The 13950-nt window shown below is 34.7% G+C and overlaps 2 protein-coding genes across 3 annotated transcripts in view; one reads left to right on the plus strand and one right to left on the minus strand.

Annotated features, from left to right (window-relative positions):
• Positions 1-13950, plus strand: part of DAAM (disheveled-associated activator of morphogenesis-like protein) — a 524757-nt gene that overhangs the window by 257918 nt on the left and 252889 nt on the right. For both annotated transcript variants that reach the window (XM_072530050.1, XM_072530049.1), the window contains exon 4: positions 266-368. The gene's annotated coding sequence lies outside the window, so the exon portion shown is untranslated. The remainder of the gene's footprint in view (positions 1-265; positions 369-13950) is intronic.
• On the minus strand, positions 11078-11563 carry LOC140438916 (adenosine kinase-like). The gene has a single exon (XM_072528550.1). The coding sequence runs from the start codon at positions 11561-11563 to the stop codon at positions 11078-11080; it is 486 nt and encodes a 161-aa protein (XP_072384651.1).

Genomic DNA, 13950 nt, shown 5'->3' on the forward strand with positions numbered 1-13950 from the left:
TACTCTATTTCGTTCTGCAACGAGTGTTGCATCATCTGTGGGACTAGAGTATATATCCAAAGGAGTATATGTCCAAAAAGGCCATATATTTTTGACTAATTTATTAGTGGCTCTAATAATATTCTTTTGAAAAAATACACAATTTTTATTAGCTTCTCATATTACTTGATAGCAATCGAAACACAATACGAATATTCAAAAAAGTCTTTACATTCTTTCAATTTTTTTTATAGTATACTAAACATGTATTCTTCTTCTTTTACAGATTATATACAATCAGTTACGTACACCACTGTCCTCGGAGATAGTTAAGTCCAACAGTTTCAATAAAGAAGCTGCCAGACTGACATCCAAGGTGAACTAACGAGGTAATAATTTTTGCTTCTCTTGAAAAGTAGATCATGAAATCGAATAATAATGTCATAGGAATTATTTTTTATGGAAATGGGCTTCTACGATCTTTAGTTAATTCCTTATATGTACAGGTCTGAACTAGAAATCAGAAAGGGTCAGACAGAGGTTAAACTAGCCTGTTTTAAAGCTCTGTATTGTTCTTGTTTCTAAAAACGTATTTATTGGCCCACGTTTTTTAATGTTCTAATATTACAACTGATCCTGTAGTTGAACCCCATGAAATACATCAATATTTAAGGGCATCCAATGAATAGAAATAAGTAGATGCAATATTGACAAAATTAAGTCATTTGAAGTTGACAAAATATCTGAAGACGCAAATTGTATGATATCTGATCATTTGGCCTTCGTCGGGTATACCGGCAAACACACGACAAAATAAAAAACCACAGCGTTAATGTTCTTTATGGTTTTAAATAAGTTAAATTTAAATAAATAACACGAGTGCTCGTGGAACAGTTTGTGAAGGGGGTTCTAATATAAAAAAAAAACTTCAAAACTAAAGTATTTTTTTATGAATATTTTTATATTAATATATTTTCTGTGGTGTTAATGTGTTCACATACTTCATGAGTCCTCTTCATGAGTTACTTGATAAAATTATCTAAGACAGAAATAAAATTAGAAACATGTGTGGCACAAAATACGATAAAGCTTTAAATATTACTTATCCTTCTTCTCGTGCCGTACGCTATGTAGTGTGCAGGCGATCATGCTGGTTAGATTGTTACGTTTACATTTTGTGCAAGAACAAATTTTTCATAAATTTACATAATTAAAATATTTGCGGAACTGACTTGACGGACGTGTACGAACTCATCACTTTATAGCCCTCCATAAAATTATTAGACCCTTCGAGATACAGTAAACTGATCATCGGCATCCTTTGGAGATCGGTAAACTCATCACCGTAGACAGGTAAACTAATGACCAGCATTTTTGGCCCAAAACTCTGGTTTCTAGCGGAAGGTTGCCTGTTACCTGTTACATTTCTTGTTTATGTGTTTATTTATTAAATTCAGAAATTATTTTAAGCACATTGCTTTAAAATAAATATTAATATCAATTTTTGTACGTTGTGGCCTATTCGACGTATCTGCCAATCTAAACGGTTTTGAGATCTGAAATTTCAATTGCGTAGGTTTTCGATAGTAAACTTTATAATGAAAATATTTATGAGCATCTGCTGTTTAGGTGTATATTGTAAATAGTCCCCGACTTTGTTGTTTGACTTTACAATTTTTATATTTCTCATTGCATTCTAGAGATAATTTGTTGAGCATACATTCGGTCCAAGTGATACCATTTTGGCGTTAATTGACTTTCTTGAAAATATTAAGCGATTTTGGACACTTGGTAAATTAAAAATATCAGAAAAAAAGCAAAATCTAGAAACTTGGAGTGTGTCATTATTGCATAGAAAACGAAGGAAACTTAATTTTTTACACGCGCAAAGCTTTACAGTTCATGGCATCATTGGAGGGAATTTTTAAATTTGAGGTATTTAGCAATGTATTTATTATGACAGAATGCATCATAATCCTTAAGTGCAGTTTCCTGACTTTTATTAACGTTAAAAGCCTACTTTGCAGTATAATTTACTTTTACAAGCTTTTATGATATCTGTATGAGACAAATTTCAGAAATTCGTAATCGGAAATTTCGTTCCTACTTAGCTCTTCTAACTTTTCACATAAGACGTCTTCAGCCTCCTTCACCTTCCTAGTGAGTGTACGGACAGGTACATGTAAATTCTGCCGTTTTATGTACACCATTGTTTGGTACTGTAGAAACGTAGATACAAAAATGAGGATATTCGGATGAGAATGGTAAAAACAATTAAAAAAATAGGAATAAAAGAATTTGCATGGATTTTTGATGAAATGTAAATGGCTAGACTGGGATGCCCAAACAGTTGGAGGGAAAAAAAACTCATTACTTATGTAGTTCTCTAACATATAATCGTCCATTTTCATAAATGAAGGCAGGTTAGGGATATTTGCGATGAAATCGTTAACAAAACAATCGCCGATTCGTTCTGGATCTAAAAATGGCAAACCAAATAAGTTGTGCAGCCACTTGACGTTGGAATCTCCCCTCATGTAAGTGGTAACCAAATCAAGTTTTTGGATTTTGCGAAACCAACTTGGTTTCGCAAACCCCTGACCGCAACACCCAATTCCCTTCGCAGATGGAAAAATGGCAATTACGGCCTTGTGAATCAAAATTTCAAAATCAGCCACAAATCTTGATGAACTTAAAACAACATCAACTTTTTCGTAGCAACGAATTAATTAAGTAACGACCATGACCTAGGTTCCATGCGTTTGTCGGGAAAAACTTAGAATATAAGAGACACATAATGCCCATTTAATAAGCCATGGATGGTAAATAATTGCAAGAATAATTTTGTGCATTTTGTGTGGTTTAAATGTACTCTGCTTTCGCCAAGTAACGTAAATTCTCAAGACTGCCAAAAATAATAATATTTTTTTGAGAATTGTTGTGCAACACAAAACATTTTTTAACCGGTGCGAAACAACTAAAAAAACGGTATAAAATCTACTCACCAGTTGTATGATGTTGTATGTTGTATTAGTCTTTCACCCTTTCATCGCACAAGTCCACAAAAGGCAATTCTATTTTAGAGTCTTTCGCAAATGAAATTATTGATAACCATCATTTTTCGACCGCGTTAGCTCAGAACGTAATCAATCAGCAGTTCACTATCCATGTTGAAGGAATAAGGGCAAATTAAGAGAAATTTTTCTTTTCCTTTCCTTTCCTTAACTGTTTCTTCTTAGACTTCTTCTTCTTCTAGTTCCATGACCGTTATCGATCGTTGGATATCATGTTGGTTACCATATTCGCTATCGTGACTTTATTGACAGCAGCTCTAAATAACGATGTAGTTGATTTTTCATACCATTACCTTAGATTTTTCAGCCATGATGTTTTTCTTCTACCAGGACCACGATTACCTTGGATCTTTCCCTGAATGATCAGATGTAAAAGATCATATTTTTTTTCAGGGTGTCTCATAATGTGACCGAAGTATTCCAGCTTGCGTTTCTTTATTATATTGACCAGTTGTGTTGTATGGTTTAGCCGTCTAAGGACCTCCTCATTTCTAACTCTGTCGATCCAGCTTATTTTCAGTAGTCGTCTGTATACCCACATCTCAAAGGCTGTCAAGCGTCTAAGGATAGCCTCAGTTAAAGTCCACGCTTCCACTCCATACAGCAGGACAGGAAAGATGTAGCAAGATGTCATTCGAACTCTAAGGTCAATGCTAAGATCGTGACTGCAAAGTACGTTTCTCATGTTTACAAAGGCAGCTCGGGCTTGTTCAATTCGGCTTTTAATTTCTGCTGTCGGTTGTTAACTGTTTGCCAGGGTTTTACAGTCTATACCTGCCACGGGGTGCAGGTAGGCCAGTGATGAGTTTACCAATGTCTCGGGATCTATTGTAAGATCCCTATTTTTATGGCGGTGATGAGTTTGTACTATGTACTAAATTATGTATTTATGCTAATTGATGATGAGTGTAGGTGTACCCGACCTGGACATCCTTTTTTTCTACAGTGTATATTTATTTTTAATCTTATGAATTTGACAATAATTTTGGCTTATGGAAAAGCTTTCTATAATTACTATTAGTTAATAGAAAGTGATAAATATTTATAATAAAAAAACAAGAAATTAATCATGTTGGGGTCTAATGAGTTAAAGTTGTCAGAAGACCTAGAAATTGAAGTTTAAATAATGAAGACATCTTTTATAGCGTCAAAAGTTAAAATATTGTATTGTGAAATAAATCTCGATAAAAGATGTGGAAAATATCGCAGGCTGGAGACTTTTTAGTCCAAAACAGAATCTTGTTTCACATGAACTCTACAGCTTTTCCTGCTTCATTTAATAAAATATAGACACAGACTGGATGCACAAAAATAAACGAGACGATGTAGGTTTTAAAAAACATGTACACATTTTTCTCCCAAAGGGTTTTTCGCTTAAGTCCTCTTCTGTTTGTGGAGTGATACCTCGATGAGAAACTATTTTATCTAAGAAAGGTAATTAGTTTTCTGAAGCGACGTGTGGTATCTCTATGTTAGTTATGATGCAAATAATTCAGTGTAAAAGGAATTTTCTAACCAAATAAATCTTTTACTGTATAATAAATTGTACACGGTGTTCATAAATATTTCTTTATGTTTGTTATATTTCCTAGAAATCGAGTTCAAAGTAGAAAATATATGTGAAATATTTAAGAACTAAGATCTGTTAAAAAATCACTATATTATTTATTATTTTATGAAACTGAAGCTTGTGAAAAGATTTTTTGTATACGGATTTTCCGCTAAGTAGGGAATAACTTAAAGGTATAGAGTTGACAGAACTGACGGTACGAAACTAGAAGGAAAGTAAAACGTTAAGAAAATTTAGTTACTACGAAGTAAAAATAATTTTTAATTGCTTTAACAATTGCCAATAGGTGGGCGTAATACTAATTGAAGTTTTAAAGGGGGCTTTTATCTCATTCTTTTAAAAAATAGTTGAAATAAGTAACATAGCCTAGTTTCTTGGCCTTTGTATGTTGTCGCTTAGTTTCATTAACTGTTTAAAGATATAGATTTTACCATTGTACTATTTTACCAACGGTTTGTGATAAGTCATACATCGGACACACATCTAGAAATCTAATAGGCAGACTAGCATCACATAAAAGTGACCTCAGAAATAATAAAAATACGTGTGCATTAATAGATCATGCAATTAATAAGAATCATTCATTTAATTTCAATGAAATCAAGATATTAAGACATGAAAACCAATTAAATAAAAGAGAATTCTTAGAAATGGTATCCATAAATGAATATCAATGCGTTAATAAAAAAACTGATATTGATAAACTAAGCAATATCTATAATTACATTCTGTCTTACGAAAACTAATACTATAATTCCCTAATTGTCTGACTAAATTAAAAAAAAATTTAAATATTCATATTTGGCGCCACTTTACTTTATCGTTTAAATATTCAGATAACAAGTTAAATACTTCATCATTCTCTTATGTATAGTACACAGCCATGTGGAGAACCATTTGTTCAGGTTTTTTAACCATGATATTATTCTTCTCCCACTTCCTCGCTTTTCGAATACTTTGCCTTGAAGGATTATTTTTAGTAATTTCTATTTAGTGCCGTTTTTCATTATGTGTCCGAGATATTCTAACTTTCTCCTTTTAATCGTATACATCACCTCTCTTTCTTTTCCCATTCTTCCTAATACAGTCTCGTTGGTTATCTTGTCCGTCCATCATATCCTTAGGATTCTTCTGTATTGCCACATCTCGAAGGCTCCAAGTTTTTTCTCCATTGCTTCAGTGAGTGTCCATGATTCAACTTCGTAGTATAATATCGAGAAGATATAACATCGTAGGAGTCTTAATTTTATCTCTAGATTAAGGTTGTGGCTTTTAAAGAGTTTGGCCATGTTGTTGAATGCACTCCTAGCCTTCTCTATTCTACATTTTACTTCTTGTGAGTGATCCCATTGTTCGTTTACTATTGTTCCAAGATAGGTAAACTGTTTTATTCGGTCCACTGGTGTATTCTTGATAAGCAGTTGGACGTCTCTAATTTCATTGTTGCTGATGACCATAAATTTAGTTTTTGATATGTTTACTTGTAGTCCAAATCTTTCACTTACTTCATTTACTTTGTTTATTAGTTGGTGTAAACTGTTTAAACTGTCTGCAAAAATAACGGTGTCATCTGCGGATGTTTTTTAGGTGTTCTCCATTTAACAGAATTCCATGTTCGCAATTTTCCAAGGCTTCACTAAATATTTCTTTTGAATATAGGTTGAATAATATAGGTAAAAGTACACGTCCTTGTCTAAGGCCCCGCAGAATCTGGATCGCTTCCGTCGGTTCATCTCCAAGATTTATTCTTATTGTGGCTGATTGGTTCCAGTATAAATTTTGTATTATACGCCGGTCTTTATCAACTATTTGGGCTTTTGTTAGAACATCCATCATTTTTCGGTGTTGAACTGTGTCAAATGCTTTTTGGTAGTCCACAAAGCAGGTGTAGATATCACAAGTCATATTTCTGCATCTTTGGAATAATATATTTAGACTAAACAGTGCATTTCTCGGAGCTACAGCTTTCATGAATCCAAACTGTGTGTCTTGTATTCTCTCTTCGCATAGCTTGTATATTCTGCGATTTATAATTTTAAGAAAAAGTTTTAGTGTATAGCTCATTACTAGCTTTGGTAACGTAATAAATTCTGAGACTAACCAATCTTTTGGAATATTGCCTGTGTCATAGATATTATTGAAGATTTTACATAGTATTCTTAAAGATTCATCATCAAGAAATTTCAGTAATGCAGACTGTACTTCGTCTGGACCTGTAGCTCTCCCTTCTTTTAGTGATATTATGGCTGGTCTGACTCTAATTTACTCTTTTTAACGTGGATAAGACATTAGCATTATCCTATAAAGGAGCTCTTTAACCCTTGCTTCTTAAATAACAGCCAGGTCAGTATCGTTGATTCTGAAAATTGTTGTTCCTTCATATCGATTTGTTAAGTTAGAAACTAGCCTCAGCCGGCTATGCAATAAGGTCTGTTTTGAAGGATCAATTGAGCATTTTCCAAAACAACATGTTTTTCTTTGTTCGAGTCTCATCATCTATACGGTCTTTCTTTTTGGAGTTCTAGTACAGTTGCTCAATCTGATGTTCTTTTTAAAGTATAAAAAAGAGCAATGCGGTATCTGTTCGGACTCAGGAGAACAACACATTACAGAAGCTACTTCAAAAATCACGTTTGCTTAATTCGTAACATCATGTTTTTTCAGCAAGACCTAATCATGACTACTCCATCAGAAATTCAATATTGGATGTTTATTTACCGATCCCGTGCACTGAATTAGTAAAGAAATCTATATTATATTCTGCAAAAAACCTATACAACCAAATCCCTTTACAACTTAAATCTACAACATCTTTCCCTATGTTCCGCAAAATGACAAAAGCCTATCTATCTGAAAGACCATATTATTCAGTAGAAGTTTCTTGATGAATAACTAAGAAATTACAGTACCTGTATGTATAAGTAACCAAAGTATTTTTATCTATATTTGGGTATCATATTCATTGGGTGTATCATATGCAGTAACTTCAACTTATTAGTTCGTAAGATTTTATTATGCAATTTGCAATTTATTTAAATTTTACAATGGATTGTTTATCTTATTATCTTTTATTTTGACTTTTGACTATTTACTTTGATGTAAGTAAGTTGGCTTGGGACTAAATATAAACACAAATTAAACAAAAGTAATGGCAGTTACACGTGCACCAAATGTTGACATTAATATTTGTATCTATAACAAACATATAGAACCAGTACAAAGATTCCAGTATCTTGGTTGCTGGATAACAAACGATCTTGACCACGAGGTCGAAATACGTGCTCGTATAGAATATGCTAGGTCCGCATTTCAACGAATGAAAAAATTTCTAATAAACTCTACGTTATCGTTGGATATCCGATCTTCTTCTTCTTCTTCTTCTTCACGTGCCATCTCCGCGACAGAGGTTGGCAATCATCACGGCTATTCTGATCTTAGATGCTGCTGCTCTGAATAGTTCAATTGATGTGCATTCGTACCATTCCCTCAAGTTACGCATCCATGAGATTCTTCTCCTTCCTACACTTCTCTTGTTCTGGATTTTCCCTTGTATAATTAATTGAAGTATGTTGTATATTTCATTACGCATAACATGCCCCAGTTATTGCAGCTTTCGTGTCTTGATGGTTTCCAATACTTCCATTCTTTTGTTGATTTTTCTCATGACTTCGTTGTTTGTTACATGCTCGGTCCATGGATATCCGATACCAATGTGTAAAAACGTTTATTTATTCCATATTGCTATACGGAATGGAAACATGGACTCTCGGAATTACAAGTATGAGGCCTATAGAAGCCTTTGAGATGTGGGTTTTTCGAAGGATGCTGAAGATCTCTTGGACAGAGCACGTGACCAACAACGAGGTGCTAAGAAGAATGGGTACTGAGAGAGAACTCCCAAATATTATAAAAAACAGAAAAATGAGCTATCTAGGACATATTTACAGAGGAGAAAAATACAACTTCCTACGACTTATAATGGAAGGGAAAGTGGAAGGAAGAAGAGGCCCAGGAAGAAGAAAATGCTTCTGGTTGAAGAATGTAAGAAACTGGACAGGCATGGATACACATTCGATACTAAGAACAGCTCAAGATAGAGAGCAATTTGCTGTAGTTATGGCCAACCTTCAGTAATGGAGAAGGCACCTTAAGAAGAAGAAGTAATTTCAGTAAATTAAAATTTTTATTGGTATTTTCTGACTCTTTGTAAGCTTTGTTCAAAAATTTTACAATTTTCAGTGACAATAAAGCATAATTCTATTATACACTCGCGATCGTAAAATCCGGGTCACCTTGAAAATCACCATTATTTCATTTCTAACGAGCTTTATCGTAAATAATAATAACACAAATACAAACTAATGCATGTTTCTGAGAATTGTTGTCGCCTTAGTGGTTTCCTTTGTAACAAAGAATTCCAATAATGCCGATTTCGCGGAAAACTATACACTTCCCAAAATGAACGGTACCTGTAACTGCCGCTTGTTTTAAATGTCTCATTTGTTCTTCGACTTTCTGTTCAAACGCAACAAACAAACGTTTATTATTGCCACCATTAGTCTGTATTAGTGCCATTATTAGTGTTTATTATTGTTTATTTTTTGCCAAAAATGCCTTTGACTAATGTTGAAACGGCACGCATTGTTGCGCTTGTGGAAGACGATCATACTCAACAGCAAGTCGCAAAAACTGTTGGCGTAACCCTTTCTACGGTTCAACGAGTGCTTCAACGCTTTCAGGAGACGGGTTTGCTAACCAGACGACCTGGATCTGGACAAAGAAGAACGACCACGGCACGAGATGACCGTTTCCTTATGTTTCAGGCTTTACGAAACCGGACCTCAACTGCGGTTATGCATCGAAATCGTCTACAGTAAGTACGAAATTGCAATGTTAGCGTTGCAACAGTCAGGAGAAGACTTCGTTCTTCTGGACTATCTTCTCGGGTAATGGCTACAGGAGTGCCACTTCGCCGGGCGCATCGAGTGGCACGACTAGCTTTTGCTCGACAATACGCGCATTGGGGAATTAATGATTGGAGCAAAGTGTTATTCTCAGATGAATCCCGTTTCTGCCTAACTGGATCCGATGGACGTGTAAGAGTTTGGAGGAGAACCGGTGAACGATTTTCACAAGCTTGCATTGCTCCAAGAATGCCATTTGGTGGAGGCTCGGTCATGGCTTGGGGAGGTATATCTTCCGACTTCCGCACAGAATTACCCTTCATCGAAAATGGGTCCTTAACTGGACGAAGGTACATTACGGAGATTCTTGAAGAACATGTTATGCCCACCATGGCAGGGCTTGGGGAAGACGCCGTTTTTATGCAGGACAACGCGCGACCGCACGTTGCCAGGATCAGTATGCAATACTTGGACAAGGTTGGAATTACGAGGTTACTCTGGCCAGCTAGGTCTCCGGACCTGAATCCCATCGAACGTCTCTGGGACGATTTGAAAAAACGTATTCAAACCCATACACCACCTCCTAACAACGCACAGAAGCTTAAGGATCTGTTAGTGAGAGAGTGGAATAACATACCACAACATGTAATCCGGAGAAAAATTGAGAGTATGCCCCGTCGTCTGCAAGAGATTATTAGAGCAGGGGAGGCAATACACGATATTAGTCATTGAAATTCCACTGTTTTACCACGCTCTGTATTTTTAATTTTTTTTTCGTATGTCTGTTTTATTAACAATTTGGTTTGTTTTCTGCTTTTTTAATAAAAACAATAAAAAAAACCGTTTTTTTTTTCTTTCAAAACAAACATTGATGACAAATAAAAAATACATTAACCTAAAAAAAAGGTTATTACTGCACCAGATGCAAAAATATTCAATAAACTTGAAATTTTCAGGGTGACCCGGATTTTATGATCGCGACTGTATTTTATTAAAAAACGTAACTGCTACTTCCTCTATTTGTCACTGAGTTCCTCGGAACTTTAAACTTTCATTCTCTCATATTATTTCTTAATAGTATCTATTTATTTTCTTTGGTTATTTCCTTTTAATCTAAGTAGATTTATTTTTACTTGATTTACAATCAGACCATATTTCCTACTTGCATGCTACTCGCGCGTCGAATAAAAATTGCTATAAGTTTGTATTATTCCTTTTGAAAATCTAAAAATTTCCAGAAAACTTTTTTGAAAATTAAGTTTTAATGCTGAGTTGGTTAAACAGGGAGATTCAAAAATTTGCAATACAAATTTTTGATTAGAAAAAATATCCGACGAGTAGCATACGATTTTCTCAAAAATCGCTATTTTGTTTATAATCAAAACTAAGAGTTTGGACACATTTTGTTTTTTGCGAAAACTAGTACACTTTTTCAAAAATTAAAAATTGATTTTTTTTTAATTATTGTTAGATCAAAATTTTTTGCTTTTTTATTTATTAGCCCAATTAAAACAAAAAGTGTTTGTTTTACATTAAACACAGTAATAATATTAATGAATATCATTAAGATCAAATACAGGAGGTCTTTTTGGTAAAGTACACCCTGTTTGCCTAATAATTTCATTAGCAATGTACCATCCTAAAGTAGCACACCAGTCAAGTGGTTTCTTTTCCAGCAATCCAGCTAAGAATCCTCCGACAAAGACATCCCCTGCACCTATTGAATCTTTAAATTTATCTTCTTCGACATCCATAACATGGAATTCAAAATATTCTCCTTCTCCATGATGACATTGCCCTGGATTTGCTCCATCGGTTATTATCACAATGTTACCATGCACTTTTTGTAGTTTGTATATATTGTTTTTTAGTATTTTTTGAATAAGTTCTTTGACAGTGCTAAATTTCATTAATTTTGCAACAGCTTCAAACTCACGCTTATTACCGAAAATTATATCACAATGTTCAACAAAATATTGTAAAGTGTCTGGTACCATATCACAAACATACACTCCAGAAATATTAAATGCAACCATCAGTTTCAGAGTATTACAACAATCCAGCACATATCTGGCTGCTTATTCTCGCTTTGTCAAGAAAAAACCCTCTATATATGCTAAAACTGCGTCATACATAATAGACCTTATATTTGTACGTCTGATTTGCTCTACTTTAAAGTATTCAGCAGCACCCACATTAGCTACTAGGGATCTTTGACTGCCATCAACTAAACAAACTGTTGCTGCAAAAAGTTGTGCAGACTTTTATTACGAATATTTTGTTTCCAAATTTTTCTGGTTACAAACTAATTATAGGTCATGGTTATCTTTCTGGTGTTTCGCTGCTCGCCTATTAGATGAAAGTAACAAAATACATAACTTTGTGTGTTTAGTTGATTCTTGTTTTAAATTAATACTATTTAGTATAATTACCAATAGCAATTGTTACAGACATTGATACAATTCCAACGTTTAATAAAAATTAATTAGATTAATCGGTTGAATTAGTTTAACGCACGTAACATCTGAATCAATTCTACTATCAATATTGAGATGCGATCTAACCTTGTAAACACGAAACAATGAAAATGCAACATATCATTGTCGTCGTCAGTCGTTACAGCTACAAGAATGCTACAATAATTATATGTAACATGAATGGCGTTGCTGAGATTTCAAGGTTTAATTATGTTCATTCTGCGAAAAGTTTTTTTTTAAGTTGTAAATACGCACGGAAATACCAAGCTTTTGAGCGATATATTTTTATTAGAAACTGATCATCCAGTGCTGTCGGCATTATCAAATAGCAATATAATATATTGGAGGTTTTTTGAGAAAAAAAAATGAACAGGCTTAAATAGCAAAATAACGAAATCCTAGTGAAACTTAATAGAATATATAACAAATGCGAAGCAAATATATCGGAGTTACAGTTCGGATTCCGAAGCGCATTGGGCTCAAGAGAGGCGATCTTCAGTCTGCAAGTTTTAATTCAAAGATGCAGAGACATGCACAAGGACGTCCGCTTGTGCTTCATCGACTTCTCCAAGGCGTTTGACAAGGTCAAACATGATAAACTCATGGAAATGCTCAGAAAGATGTATATTGATGGCAAGGATCTGCGCATAATAACCAGTCTCTATTGGAAGCAAAGTGCTGAGATAAAGATGGGCAACTTACACAGTGGGAAGATAGATATTAAAAAGGGTGTACGATAGGGATGCGTCCTCTCGCCGCTCCTATTCAATATATACTCTGAACAAATCTTCAGAGAAGCACTGGGAGAAGTTTCGGAGGGTATCAAAGTAAACGGAGAGGTAATCAATAATATTAGATATGCTGACGACACAGTTATTATCGCAAATGACTGCAACGAGCTTCAAAGACTCATGCGAAGCATACACACAGCAAGTCAAGAATATGGTTTAGAACTCAATACAACCAAAACTAAATGCATGCTCATCAGCAGAACACAACAACCTCCGATGCAATTGACATTAAACAACCGAAAAATAGAACAAGTGGAGACATACACATACCTTGGAACCACAGTCAACACAAAATGGGACCAGTCAACAGAAATAAAATCACGAATTGAAAAAGCGCGAAACGCGTTCAACAATATTAATGAAAAAGTGGTTCACAAGCAAAATCTCAATGGAACTAAAATTAAGACTGGTCAAGTGTTATGTCTTCCTGGTCTTGTTCTATGGAGCAGAGGCATGGACCACAACGGAAGCCACCCTGAAGAAATTAGAATCCTTTGAGCTGTGGATATATCGCCGTATTCTTCGGATATCCTGGACAGACCACATCACTAACGTGGAAGTAATGCAGAGAATAGGCAAAAGCAAAGAAATAATCTTCACCGTAAAGAAACGGAAGCTTGAGTACTTCGGACATGTCATGAGGCATACTAAGTACCGGCTGCTACAGTTAATAGTCCAAGGAAGAATCGACAGTAGGAGGGGACCGGGAAGAAGACGACATTCATGGATGCATAACCTGCGACAATGGTTCGGACTAACATCGACCGAACTGTTCAGAGGTGCCGTAAACAAAGTCAAAATAGCCTTGTTAATAGCCAACGTCCGAAACGGATAGGGCAAAGGAAGAAGAAGAAGTGAAACTTAAACTTTGATGGTTAATACAAGTACTAAATCTTTTGACGACCACAAAAATTATAATCTATAGACAATTCAATGAAATGCAATTTGGACAAGAATTATCTCATCTCTGTTTAAAATATGTTCAGGTCTGCTTCCAAAATTTATTTTAAATTCCTAATTTTATTCGTCAGAAATAGCACACCAAATAAACTTTCTCAGAATGTGAGAGCTTAACTTGGAAAAGAAAAACATATATTCACCTAACGGTTGGACCTAAACAGCTTGGACTTAACTTAATTAAGTAATATGTATTTG

The sequence above is a fragment of the Diabrotica undecimpunctata genome, chromosome 4, assembly GCF_040954645.1.
Source record: "Diabrotica undecimpunctata isolate CICGRU chromosome 4, icDiaUnde3, whole genome shotgun sequence".
NCBI lineage: Eukaryota > Metazoa > Arthropoda > Insecta > Coleoptera > Chrysomelidae > Diabrotica > Diabrotica undecimpunctata.